The sequence below is a fragment of the Onychomys torridus genome, chromosome 15 (assembly GCF_903995425.1).
Source record: "Onychomys torridus chromosome 15, mOncTor1.1, whole genome shotgun sequence".
Classification (NCBI taxonomy): domain Eukaryota; kingdom Metazoa; phylum Chordata; class Mammalia; order Rodentia; family Cricetidae; genus Onychomys; species Onychomys torridus.
The window spans coordinates 23,917,684-23,931,624 of NC_050457.1; the positions used below are offsets into that span (position 1 = coordinate 23,917,684).

A 13,941-nucleotide genomic window follows, 5' to 3' on the forward strand; every position below is an offset into this window, starting at 1 on the left:
ATTAGGGTTGTATAAAAAGGGTCCAGGACTAGAGCTGGAGCTGGAGGAGGTAGTGTAGGCATGGAACAGAAAGCCACTCAGCTGGATGAGGTGTTCCAGGAAGTGCACCCACACCCTGTCAGGAGAACTCAGATGCCCCCAGTGGTTAGAAGAGGAACATCAGAGGACTGAGCTGGAGCTGTCTGAGGAGGAAACCCAGAGGGAGGCCCTCAGGTCAGATGGAGCAGGCGTTTCCTAGAGACCAGTGATGAGCCCATCAGTAGCTCAGATGCAGGACAAATAAGATGAAGGCCGCAACACAGTCATTGAATGTACCTATGTGGAGGTTGCCGGTGATGATGCTAGAACAGCTGTTTGGGTGAGGTAGAAGAGATTAAAGCTTAGGGAGAGGATGTAAGCATGAAAGAACACTCACCAGTGCTTGTGAAGAACTCTTCGGATGAAAGTTGTTCTCTAGACTTCTGGAGCTTAGTAAAATCATATTTAATATCTGTTTTTATGAGTTTACAGTTATTGTTACTTATTTCAGTTGTGTTCTATGTGTACTATTCTTTGATATAAAATTGACTTCCTGGTTTTGTTTTGCTTTTTCTAAAACTTAAAAATGAAGCAGATGTTCAGAAAAGCAACCCATTTGAAGGAGTCAGAGATTTGGAATATGGAGTATGTGACCAGAAATAGACATTTCTTTTTTTTTTTTTTTCCTTTTTAGGTGCTGAGGAATAAATCAGAACTATTGAACTCTTATTAGAAATGTTTCTGTTTTCTTTTTAAAAGACTTATTTTTTGCTTTATGGGCATGGGTGTTTTCTCTGCATATATATGTGTGTACCATGTGTTTGACTGGTATCCAGAGAGGCCAGAAAAGGATGTTGGATTTCCTGAAACTAGAGTTTCAGGTGACTCTAAACTGCCATGGGAGTGATGGGAATTGAACCTGGATCCTCTGCAAGAAAAATGACTGCTTTTAACCACTGAGCCAGGTCTTCTGGAAGAACAGCCAGTGCTCTTAACTGCTGAGCCATCTCTCCAGGCCTTACTTAATTTTATACTGATTTTCTTTTTTTTTTTTTTTTTTTCCAGAGCTGAGGACCGAACCCAGGGCCTTGTGCTTGCTAGGCAAGCACTCTAACACTGACCTAAATCCCTAACTCCTTATACTGATTTTCTTATGCATTTTTGGTAGTGCTGGAGATTGTGCTTAGGATCCCAGGAACACTATGTAGGCACACACTTTTGAACTACACCTCAAGCCTGAATTTTTATATTAAATATTAAAATAACAGGCAATTTATAAAACAAAACAGGACAAAAGGGAGGAAATAATTAAGACTGCCTACCTCAGTTCTCAGAGACAACCAATGCTAATTATTTTTTATTTTTAACTTTGGGAATCTTTTTCCAAGATTTATTGTAGGATAACTGAAAATAAAAGGCATATATATTTAAAGTACATAGGTGTTTCTTATATACATTGTGTGTCGGGACATGGTCCAAGAATAGAGTCATGTGCGGAGAATTCTGAGTGCTTGTGATTTCTTCAAAACATGGAATGTGTTCTTGGAATGTGTTTTTGTGTTCCTCCCAGGTATAGCAGATAGGACTGAGTTTATTTTAAATTACTCATTATTGCTTGCTGTTGTTATTCAATTAAATGCTTAAATTATCCTTTATCTGCCTCTTTAGAGTGGTTCTCAGCCTTCCTAATGTTGTAGTCCTTTAATACATCTCCTCATGTTGTGGCCCCCCCAATCATAAAATTATTTCTGTTGCTACTTCACAACTGTAGCTTTGCTACTGTTATGACTCATAATGTAAATATCTGTTTTCCGATAGTCTTAGGTGAGCGCTGTGAAGGGGTCATTTGACCCCTAAATGGTCTCGGGGACAAGTTGAGAACTGCTGTTCTATAGAAAAACATGTTTTTGCCACATTGTTTTTGTGATTGCCTACAGCTTGAACACAAGAGAACTTTATTTAGGTGACTTCACTTAACCCCCAGAGTATAAATTGTCTGATGCTCTGAATAAAGCTGGCTATTGCATGAGATTGTAGTCCCCTTCATTTATTGACTCCATTCTCCAGGTCCCACCACCTCCAGAGCAGTGACAAGTATGAAATGATAATTATCACAATCAAGTTAATATACCCAAAAATTCTTACAAGATTAAATCACATAAAATGGACTGGATTCCCAACAAAATTATAAAGCTGTCATATGTAACTCTCAAAAGCCTCTGGAACAAAAGCAGTTTTCTCTAAGCCCCCTTTCTTCCTCCCATCAGCAATGGATGGGAGATGGTGTGAGCAAGCATGGCCATGGCAAGGTTGGAGACTATACAAAAGCCCTGCAAAGACTAAAGAGCATCCCTGCAAAGAGTCATCTGCATCCTGTGCTAAAGTCGACTCGTGCTTCCTCATGGGTGGAATGGACTCATCCTTAAACTGGCCATTCCTTACCTCCATCAAATGCGCCTTCCTTGTTGTGACTTTTACACAGATCAATGTTCCTTTCCCCGCACATTCCTGTTGACCTTGGCAATGGAGGATTCTTGGTATGAATTTGAATGAGGCTCTAGTCTTTGGACAGGAAGTCCATACAAGAATTGCCAAGGACTGCTTGTCATAGCTCAGTGTGGGTGTGCAGGCTTTCAAACAGTTACCAGCCTGACAGTTTAGGAATATTCTTGTGTATGTAATATTAAACGATCTGGATCATCAGCAGGTCTTGTTATGTAACCCAGCCAGACTCAACCTCTTGATCCCCTGTCTCAGTCTCTTAAGACTGGGTACATCATGCTTGTCTGGAGTGAAATGTAATAGAAAATTCAGTTTTGAGATCTCCAGTGATCTTCAGCTGCATCCTTCACTTCTGAATGACAGGAGAGAAGGGCACTACCCACCTCCAGTGAACAATCAAGCATTTGGACTGAGGGTGTCTCTCCTTCACAGCATTAATCACCTTCATGTCCTCTTCATCCAGGAGCCAACTGAGCATATGAAGCCTGATGAGGCTGGGCAGTCGGGACACACACTGACTCAGAGCCTTCACAGTGGTGGCCTGAACTTGGATGGATTCTGGGAGATGCCTGGAAATGTTGAGCACTCGCAAGTTTGGCAGGTTGTCCAGGGCTTGAAAGAAATGTCTGTACCCTTCCTCTGTAATCTTGTGGTTCAATGAAAGATCTAAGGTCTCAAGTTTCTGGAAACCTCTGCTGGTTGCTCCCTTGGCTGGAAAGAGAGCAAACCAAAATATTTATGAAGACAAAATGCCAAGGACTTGAGTAAAGCTTACAAGGTATCGTAACTAACCTCATACCCACCAATGAAAGCAGAGATTGCTCAGCATTTTTTCCCCCAAGACCAGGTCCTACTTACATAACCCTAGCTGGCCTGGAACTTATTTATGTAGATGAGGCTGGCCTAGAATTCACTTATATAGATGAGGATAGCCTTGAATTCACTTATGTAGATGAAGCTGGCCTAGAATTCACTTATGTAGACAAGGCTGGCCTAGCACTCACATCTTCCTACCTCTGCCTTCTGATATTTGGGTTAAAGGCATGCGCTACAAAGTTTAGCTTTAAACAGTTTTTTAGAGATCACTCTTTGAAAACCCTCAAGAGCTGCTTGCTTGGTAGGGAACCACCTGGTCAAACTGCAAGCAGTTTGGAGGAAGCAGAAGCCAGGAAGTCCAGCACAGAATTTTGGCTCTCTGGGCAATGTGGACTTCTCTTCTGGTCTCACAGGAGGACATGCCAAGGCAGGGCACAGCTGTGGAACAGGTTACATTATAGGGACTGAGAAATGGTGGCAACAGCGTCTCCCTTTTTGCAGAGAATGGAAGGAGACAGCCCTAAAGCATGTCCTCTCACTGTGACTGCTCTCCAGTTTGCCCAGATGACCTCCTGGTTACTTAGAGCTCTGGAGGAAATGCAGGCTAGGGTAAGGTCTCAACCGGAGTCCATGACTGGAAGTGGGCACCTAGCAGGGGTTTGGCTTCAGTGTTAATTCTCAGAACTGTGTCCCTACTCTGTTCTGTTCACTCACTTTTTAAAGACCGACTCTCTCTATGTAGCTCTGGCTGGCATGGAACTCACTGTGCAGACCAGGCTGGCCTTGCACTTACACAGAGATCTGCCTGCCTCTGCCTCCTGAGTGCTGAGATTACAGGTATGTGCCACCACACCTGGAATTAGCACTTTAAACAGCATTTATAAAGTAACAGTGCTGAGCAGTCACAAGATGAAATCCAACATCTCTAACACACCCGTGCAGGTGTGTCCACCCCAGCAGGACATTTCCTTTCCTCTCCTCTCTCTTTAGAACTTCTGCCTCTCACTCCAGACACTTAAGTGCTGATTCTGAAAAGTTCTTCAAATGGACCTGGTTCTAGGACACGGGTGGTTTTACTATTCAGAATGTCAATGCCTCCTCTCCCTGGTTGGCCTCCACCATCTTATAGAAGGTCTTAGCAGTAACCTCACCTCCACGGCCCTTCCCTGACCCCAAATCAGGTTGAGTTCTGCTGCATGCAGAAGGAAACAGCGAGGGAGAATTTGGCAGAATGCATTGCCTAAGAATGCCCTAAAGCTGACGAATAGCTGTCAAGCCTCAGACCCCATCAGTTCTCCAGACCCCAGGTAGAATAGTCACCCTAGTCATGCTGAACTCAGCTGCGGTTTTAGTTGGCTTGGTGGCCATAACTAGTTCCCCTATTTCCAAATGCAGTCACTTTGGGGTTAGGACTTCAACATACGGACTTAGGGAAGACAAAATGAAGTGTATGTCCACTGCCACAAACCAAAGCTTCTAGCTCCAGCTGCTCCGGATGCTGAAGCAGGAGGATTAGGAGTTCTGGGCCAGCCTGGGCTACATAGAGAGACTCTGTAGAAAAAAAGAAAGTAAATCTTAAAAGCTAGTGAGTAGGGTTGGGGATTTAGCTCAGTGGTAGAGCACTTGCCTAGCAAGTGCAAGGCCCTGGGTTCGATCCTCAGCTTAAAAAAAACAAAACAAAAAAAGCTACTGAGAATGGACACTAAACAAAAGAAATGATACAGGCCAGAAACCTAAGTAACTCCAAAAGGAATGCACTGGGAAAGTATTTCAAAGATGAAGGCAAAATCCATTTTCATATCATTAAAATGGGAAAAGTCATAACTAGCTGACCCAGAGTAGAAGAAATGCTAACAGAGTCCTCCAGCAGGGGCTGAATGGAAACATGGGAGGCTCAGGAGCAATGGTGGCCAGAAATCTACAGCAGGCACAGAGACAGGGACACCAGCACTCAGGACACAGAGGTGGAAGGTTACTGCAAGTTTGTTACCAGTCTGGGCAACATAGGAGACCCTGTCTCAAAAACACCAACATTAAAAAATAAAATAAGCAAATCTAGTTTGAGAATACTAAGCCCAGAACTGTTTAACATACTAATTGAAGAGTTAAAATGCATTAGGATCCAAAATAAATGACATGCAAGAGGTAGAAGGTGAATGTAGGATGTAATTTAAGTATTTTTAGTGTGTGTGTGTGTGTGTGTGTGTGTGTGTGCACATGCACAGCATGTATATGAAGGTAAGAGAACAATTCTGGACAGCTAATTCTCTTCTTTCATGTTGTGGGATCAAACTTCAGTCTTCAGGCTTGGCAGTAAACCCTTTACCTGCTAAGCCATCTTGACAACCCAGATAAATAGAACTTATAGAACTTAAATATTCCAGGAACACCTACGTGACTCATAAAGTGGTAAAAGTGTGTATTCATATATTAATTTATAGTATTCAAATTGCAAATTTTATTATCTAAGATAACACTGAAAGAGGAAAATGTGGAGCTGTAGCTATGCAGAACCACAATAAGCCTTGAAATCTGAAATAGGAGGATGGCCATGGATCCAAAGCCAACTTGAAGTACATAGTGAGTTTGAAACCAGCCTGGGCTATAGAGTAGACCCTACCTAACCACCCCCTGAAGAAAGAGAGAATGTGTAATTAAGAAGCTAATAAATGTAGGAAGAAAAAAAGAAGAGAAAAAAACCACATATCCTACGGAAGAAATAAAGAAACCAATACCAAATAAAAATACACAGAGGGCTGACACACCCCTGCCATCTCTGCTCTGGGGAGGCTAATGCAAGAGTTCAGGGCCACTGAGGGCCACATAGCAAGGTCAAGTCCAGGCTGGACTATTAATCAACAGTCACTGTCTCAAAAAACAAGTAAACATTCAACTGTAGTTATAAATATGTTCAATGTAAATAAAAGATTAATGGACTGTATTTTTGTTTTAAAATTTCTGTATGTGTGTGTGAGTGTGTGTGGGATGTGTGAGTGTGATCCACATGCATGTGTGGGTATTTGTGGAGACCAGAAGTGAATGATGGATGTCCTCTCAATTGTACCTTACTTTTTGAGACCAGTCTTTCACTGAACCTGGAGCTCAAAGATTCCAATGGATTGTCTGGCTACTAAGTGCTATGGATTCTCCTGTCCTCAGCTCCTTAGCAACCCCTCCTGGGAGCTTGCATCTCACACTGAGCACTTCACACAGGGACTGGAGATACTTACAGACTTGGCATCTCTGCAACCTCAGATTTGTACCATTTACTATTTGGGTGATTGTGGGGTTTTTGATTGTTTTGAGGTAGGGTCTCCTGTAGCTGGCTCACTATGTGGCCAGGGATGATGACCTGGATGATGATGGTCCTCTTGCCTCTGCCTCTTGAGTGTTGGCATTACAGATGTGTGCCATTATAACCACTATGCCTGTTTGTGTGTTGTGCTAGGGATCAAGCCCAAGGCTTTGTGCATGCTAGGCAAGTGCTTCACCAACAGAACTCCTTCCTAGATTGAACTTGTAAATCTACCTCTGTAACTGTGGAAGAGACTCACTTTAAAATTAGGTACATAGATTTAAAAGCAGGAAAAAGACTTGGGAAGAGTGTTGGATACCTCTTATTAATATACAAGCATCGAGAGTAAGGCAGGAAGTGGCCTCACAGGTGAGGAGCCCTGGTCTACCAGGAAGATCTCACAGCTCTGCATGTGCTGTGCACCTAGCTTCAAGATATAAAGGCAAACCAGAGCCATAAGGAAGGTAGACGAGGGGCAGAGGTCGATTAATTCATTATTTACTTAGGGATCGAACCTAGGCTTCTGGCATCGGTGATGGTCTGTGTTCTAACCCCAGTTTAAATGTACTCAGATAACAAAATTCCCAAGACCATGAACTGCAGAATCTAGTTCGGCCTTATCTGCAGACTCCACACCTTCCTAAACATGTTGTAAACACTTAAAGAACAAAACGAGTATCCTGCCAGGCTGGTGAAACACCAAGTGTCCTACAGACCTGCCTGGGCTGAGGTGAAGGGTAGAACACTGGCCTAGCATACATGAGTGAGGCCCAGTGAAGATGGCTTCTACAGCTCCCAAAGAGGCAATTGGCCTGCCCAGTCTGCCCAGGATGAACTGACATCTGCAGAAGGGCGTGAGAGGAAGCAGCTGAGAGTGGAAATGAGGAGGTAGGTTGAACAGTTCGGAGGTCAGATGTTTGGATAGACATTCGCAGCAGACAGCTCCAGTGAGGCCACTGCTTCCACACAGGAGAAACCCTTCCCTGAGGGAAACTCACCGATTTCCATCACACTGTTGTCATCCAAAGTCTCCTTAAAGGCAAGAACTCGGAGACACCGAAGCTGCAGACACTGCCAGACAATCAGTTTGGCCACTTGGTGAATCCCGTCCCCAGTGGGAAGGAACAGTTCCTCCAGGTTCCTGAGAGAACCCAGAGCCTGTGCTGTGGGAGACACCACAAAGCCATCCTCAGTAGTAGTCCCAGCAGGAGCGAGCAGCTGATGACCTAGACCTTCTGCAGTCTGGGAGACCCCACCTAGCCGAGACCCTCCTCCTCACTGTCCTCTCCAAGGAAAAGAGAAGGGGTCAGCACACAGCTGCTCCCTGCTGCTCTCTGCAGCTGGTTTCTCCATCTCCCCAAACACAGATCCGGGCTGTCTTTCCATTTCCACTTACATTCCCACAGCCAGGCCTCCTCTGGCCGCAGGTCACTCTACTGATCCACAAAACCCTCACCCCACACCCTTCTTTACCATCCCACCTCCTGCCATCACCCCAGTGACTCCACGCTGAGGAGACCCACACTGAGCACTAAAGCATGGCTCACCCCTGGACAGCCTTCCTCCCCAAGTTCACTCGTGTTTAGCAGGACACTGTACACCACGTGATCACTAAGTCTACTTCCGAGGCCCCACAGAAACTATTTTGAAAACTTCCTGCCATGGACCAATGTTCCAGATTTGTCTTTGGCTTCCCTGTTTCAGTTCTCAATGAACCATGTCTCCGCAGACTGATTCTTTTAGGAAAGGGTATTTAAAATCAAGTCCGGGGATCTGGGCAGTTGACACAGTGACACAGCGCTTGCTTAGCGAGCTTGAGACCCTGGGTTCCATCTCCATGCCCCTGACATGCACATATGCACACAGTCACAAACATACTCAATAACTGACCTTGGCTTTGCTCCATTGTTTCTACAAACACAAAGCAAGAATGGTAGCCAGCAGCTCTACCCAGCCACCTGTGGAAACGCCTATGAAGACCTTGTTCTTGTCACATCCGCTTACACCAGCAAAGCTGGATATGAAATTTCAGTTTCAATGTGAACTAACACTAGTCATATTAGTATACATAGGACAGGAGTTTCATTTAGTTGGGTTAAATGATTTATTTTGGCTTTTAAAAGACTGTCTCACGCTATAGGTCATAATGCCCTTGCCTCACCCTCCCAGGACTGGAATCACAGGCATGTGCCACCAACTGTCAGGTTCTAAATGATCTTTCTCAAATGGCATACTTAAGACATCTACCCACTGAAAGAAATTATCCCAGTTCTGGGTACAGAAAACAAAACTTTAAAATAGAAAAGAAATGAGCAGCTGAGCACCGATGTCTATTACTAGTAAAGTGCACTCTGGTCTCATGTGACTGTCCCGAGAGATTCCTGTGTATAGAAACCTAGATTTCTACATATGGGCATAGAATTATGTATGTTTATGGCTAACAAATCCAGTCTGTACCAATATTTCCAATTTGTGGTTCTTTCTTTCTTCCAGACATTTAAAAACAACTGAAATTACATCTGTATGTATTTATTGTGTGTGTGTTGACATGTGTGTGTCCTGGCGTAGGTTTAGGGGTTTAGAGGCAGAGGACAGCTTGCACACGGGGGCTCTCTCGTTCCATCATATGGGTCCCAGGGATCGAACTCAGGTTGTCAACCTTGGTGCCAGGCTTCTTACTTGCTGAGCCACCTCCCAAGCCTTTTTCCTGAAAAGTCTGTCATTTGGGCAGACCTCGGTGAGGAAAATCCTCAAGCTCACAGTGACAGTCTGTATGCACTCATTTTGAAAAAGGAGAAACAATTCACTCCATTAAGGCCTCATTCCAAACTGGGCACAGGAATCCAAATACTTGCTTCCTTATGTCCACCCAGCCTCCTGTTTTAATATTTGTAAGTTTCTTCTCCAGCAGTGGAGATACTTGACTATCTTTCTAGTCAGTGGGCATTTTACACAGTTAACCTGTGACACATGACAGTGACCTGATGATGTCTCTGCTGCTTCCCCACACCTGACTGCCAGCACCTCCAGGACCAGCTTCCCCACACCTGACTTCCAGCACCTCCAAAGCAAGCACACAGCAGCTGCCTCCACACAAGGGAAGAGAAGTGTGGGGGGGGGGAGGATGTGGGGGCGGGCAGGCTCTCCTTATGCACACTAAAGTCTGGGAAGTAGTGTGGAGACAGAGCTCTGTACCTCATATCACCATTGTCTCCCCACTTTTTTGTAACCTGTTAGTGTTTTCCATGGAATCACATTACTTTTCTAAACATTTTGTAACTCGAAAAAGTATATAAACTCTCTACATTTTTGTTTTGTTCAATTTGATTTATCACACATTAGATTTCTTTATTTTATTTTTATTTTTTAAAGATTTATTTATTTATTATGTATACAGGAGAGGGTACCAGATCTCATTACAGATGGTTATAAGCCACCATGTGGTTGCTGGGAATTGGACTCAGGACCTCTGGAAAAGCAGTCGGTGCTCTTAACCTCTGAGCCATCTCTCCAGCCCTAGATTTCTTTAAATAGGAGTTTTACTTAAGTAGAATATAGCTCTCTGAACAGATGAAGATAGGTTTATTCTGTATCCCAGAATATCATCAATATAATTCAGCTACCATTTGGTTTAAAAGGGCTTATTGGGAAATGTTATCATTTATACTATTTCCTACAGAGAAAATATTTTACTGTTTAAAATAACCCTGGACTTTTAAATTATAACCTGTTTCAATGTTCAAACTATCTGAGTATTATTTCTCTTGCAGTTGTACATAAAATGTTTTTACATTAAAAAAGGACAAATACTATAGAATTGTATTACATGAAATATATAGAATATACAAATTCATAGAAAAAGAAAGATTAGACATTATCTCAAGATAGAGAAGAAAGGAATATAGAGTAATGATTTCCTAAGTACAGAATCTCTGATCTGTATGATGGGAAAAACCCACAAATGGACAGTAGTATCAGGACATAATATCTTGAATGTAATAAATCAATACAATTAATGTAATTAATGAATATCATAAATATACTTATTGAATAAATATTGCAAATGTAATCAGTGAATACCACAAATGTAATTAATATCATTAGTGTAATTCGTGAATATCATCAGTGTAATTAAACAATTAATTAATTTAAAAAATTTTTTTTTAAAAATTAAAAAAAAAGTTTTAGTATGTATTCTGAAACCTTGGAAACAAAAAGGGCATAGCATGTTTGGAGTGGGTGCCAGACTATGAAGTTACACAGTGCTATCATGACCAAATTCTCTCCTAAGAAGTCAGCGAGTCTGAGGACGTTGCATTTAATGAGATCAAGTGTGAGGATGTGTGGGACCAACAGTGATGGCATCTGGGGGTGATATTGAGCATCACTATGGTGTCCTCCTAAGGACCAGCACAGCTGGTTCAGCTGAACCTCTCTATCAGCACATTCTACCAAACACAGGTTCAATCTTTAAAAATCATGTCTGTGCCAAATGTGTACAGACATTTCCCCCTTGCCATTATTCCCAAAACAACACAGTGTAACACTTGTTTACATAGCATTTACATTGCATGAGGCATTGTAAGCAATTGAGAGATGGTTTATAGTATAAGGAGGATATGTAGGGTCATGAGCAAACACTGCACCATTTTATATCATGGAGTGGAGGATCTTGTAGGTCCTGGACCCAGCTGCCATGATGTCAAGGACAACTGTGCACAGCTTGCTTCGTTGTAGGTTCACTGAAGAGGATGAGGAGGATAAAGAGTACATTAAGGAACTCTGTTTATAAACTCACCAAACTTTTCTGATGTTTCCTTATCTGGAAATTGTTGGTGTTCAAGTTTCAATATCTTCAAAGACACAAAATTTGGCAAAATAGTGACTAGAAAAGGGAAAATGAAATATAGTTAATTCAGATACATTTCCTGTGGCACAGAGGAATACCATTGAAGTGAGAGTGTTTCAAAAGTGATAAAAGGTGATATAATATTCAGAATGAATTACTATGACTAAGCAGAGGAAACAATTCTGAAAAGGAAATGATTATGTGGTAGACACAGATGCACTTCATTGTTGAGAAAGACTCACTGAAGTCAGGTGCTGTCACAGTTTCTGTGACACCAGCAGACTTTTAATTCTAGATTATTAAATGACTTTGTGCACAGGAGCATCTAAAATCAACATTGTATAGTTCTTACCAAATGACATGGCTTCAAAGCATCGTCCAGAAAACTCAGTCTCTCTGAGTTTCTTGCAGGAAGCAAGCACAGTCATGAGAGACTCACAATTCGAAAAGAAATCACATTTCAGGCAGAAAACTTGGAGATTTGGAGAGCTCTGAATCAATTTAACTGGAAAAGATGAAGAATATTCAGAAAGTAGAGAAGATTACAAATTCCTATCCAGACTGGCCTCTCAGTCCATAATCTCCAGGCATACCATTAAACAGGCAGTGACACAGTGATCCAGTGCTCAGGCCACATTGGGCGTGTGCTCAGCTTCTGCCACTGACTAGTGAACAGAAGACCTGGGGCAGGTTCCTGACCCTCTCTGGATCAGTTTTCTCTTCTTCATATTTCACCTTCAGCATCAGCAACCTGACATCTGTGTTTACACACTGCACTGATGCAGCAGGAATTCTGTACAGAGTCACATAAAAGAGGGGAAAACTCTGAAGCACAACTTAAAAATGTTTTTAGTTAAACAATCTTCTCTCTCTGTCTCTGTCTCCCTGTCTCTGTCTCTCTGTCTCTGTCTCTGTCTCTGTCTCTGTCTCTCTCTCTCTGTGTGTGTGTGTGTGTGTGTGTGTGTGTGTGTGTGTGTGTGTGTACACAAAAGGACAACTTGGGGGAAACCTGTTCTATCTTTTTGCCATGGGATCCCACAGACCCAACCTGTTATTGGGCTTGACAGCAAGCACCTACTGACCCATCTCATTGGACAGAATTTTTCTGTTGTTTGGTTGGGTTTTTATTGTTGATGTTGGTGGTGGTAGTGTTGGCCTGGAAATCACCACATAGCTAGGCTGGCTTTGAAGTTATGATAGTCCTGCGGCAGCCTCCCAAGTGCTGTGATTAGAGGCATGAGCCACCATGCCCAGCCTTAGTGACTTTTTGACCTGCATGTCAGTCCCAGGTTTGTATTTCTTTAGTCCTCAGTGTTCAGGGTTTAACAAATTAAGGATCTGACAGTGCCTGAGTCATTTTGTTAAATGACATGTTCTAGAAAGATATCTGCACAGCTGTCCATCAACAGGAGGCTGGGATGGAGAGAAATGGAGGAAAGGTCCAGGTTGCCCCTAGTCAGATTTCCTCCCTCAGCAGGCAGATCTGCAAGTGCCACTAAAAAAACAGCAAAGGAAAAGAACTCCACAAACTGCCTTGGAGAGGAAGTATGTTGGGAGTTTAAACCTCAGGCCCTGTAGTCAAACCTTCTTTTTTGAAGATACATTTTCTTAGCTGGATAAACCTGAGCAATCATTGACCTCAGTTTCCCCAGTTGAAAATCATCAATAATCATTGTGTCTTCTCTCACACAGTGGTCTGAAGAGTGAGTTAGTATTTGTGTAGAGTTCAGAACAATTCCAGTCTTGTTAAAGACTCGGGGTTACAAATAAATGTCTGCCCTCTTAATGAGGAAGAGCACTGTTCCGACACCTTCCCATGGACACAGTTCATGCTGTCAGGCCCACAGAAGTTTTAACTAATGATGACTTAATGATTCTAACAATTATTAGCCAAGTAGCTTTTCCAGCTGACACATGACCTGGGACATCCAAGCGTCATTCTTACCCAGTTTGGAGAGGTCAGACTCTGTGGAAGTTTGGATGGATAACTTCTCCATGTGGTGGAGGTTTGGGAAATCTCCTGGGATGATGGAAAGAACATCTGGAACGCCATCTAGTCTCATAGACAATTCTTTCAGGCTTGGGAATTTGTCCAAGTTAGCAAAAAGTTGATCTGGAAAGCAGCACATATTTCCATCACTCAAGAGTCCCAGGCTGAAGTTCTCCAGTATGCTGTGATTTTTAGATATTTTTGTTACAAAACTTCTCAGAGATCTTAACATCTTTTTTATGAAGCACATCCATGAAGAACCTGCTGTCTGCAGCATCTGCTGGTCATAGAGCATATGGAAAGCCCTGTGCTGCTCTCTAGTCTCACAAAATAAATAAGATATCCTGTTGGGAGCATAGCATGAACGTCCTGGAGCACACAGATCTCCAGAGAAACCAAGAATGTTAAGCATATAGGGTTGTCTTTCCAATGGGAAAGATGAAAGACCTACCACCACTCAGAAAGCTGAGA

General features: G+C 42.7%; 1 protein-coding gene across 1 annotated transcript in view; it reads right to left on the minus strand.

Annotated features, from left to right (window-relative positions):
• Nucleotides 1–1,787: 1,787 nt before the first annotated feature.
• Nucleotides 1,788–13,941, minus strand: part of LOC118596519 (baculoviral IAP repeat-containing protein 1b-like) — a 34,727-nt gene continuing 22,573 nt past the window's right edge. The window contains exons 10-14 of the mRNA XM_036207452.1: nt 13,426–13,593; nt 11,833–11,985; nt 11,430–11,516; nt 7,630–7,794; nt 1,788–3,231 (exon numbers count right to left, since the gene is read on the minus strand). Coding sequence (XP_036063345.1) covers nt 2,867–3,231; nt 7,630–7,794; nt 11,430–11,516; nt 11,833–11,985; nt 13,426–13,593 — 938 coding nt within the window. The 3' untranslated portion in view covers nt 1,788–2,866. The remainder of the gene's footprint in view (nt 3,232–7,629; nt 7,795–11,429; nt 11,517–11,832; nt 11,986–13,425; nt 13,594–13,941) is intronic.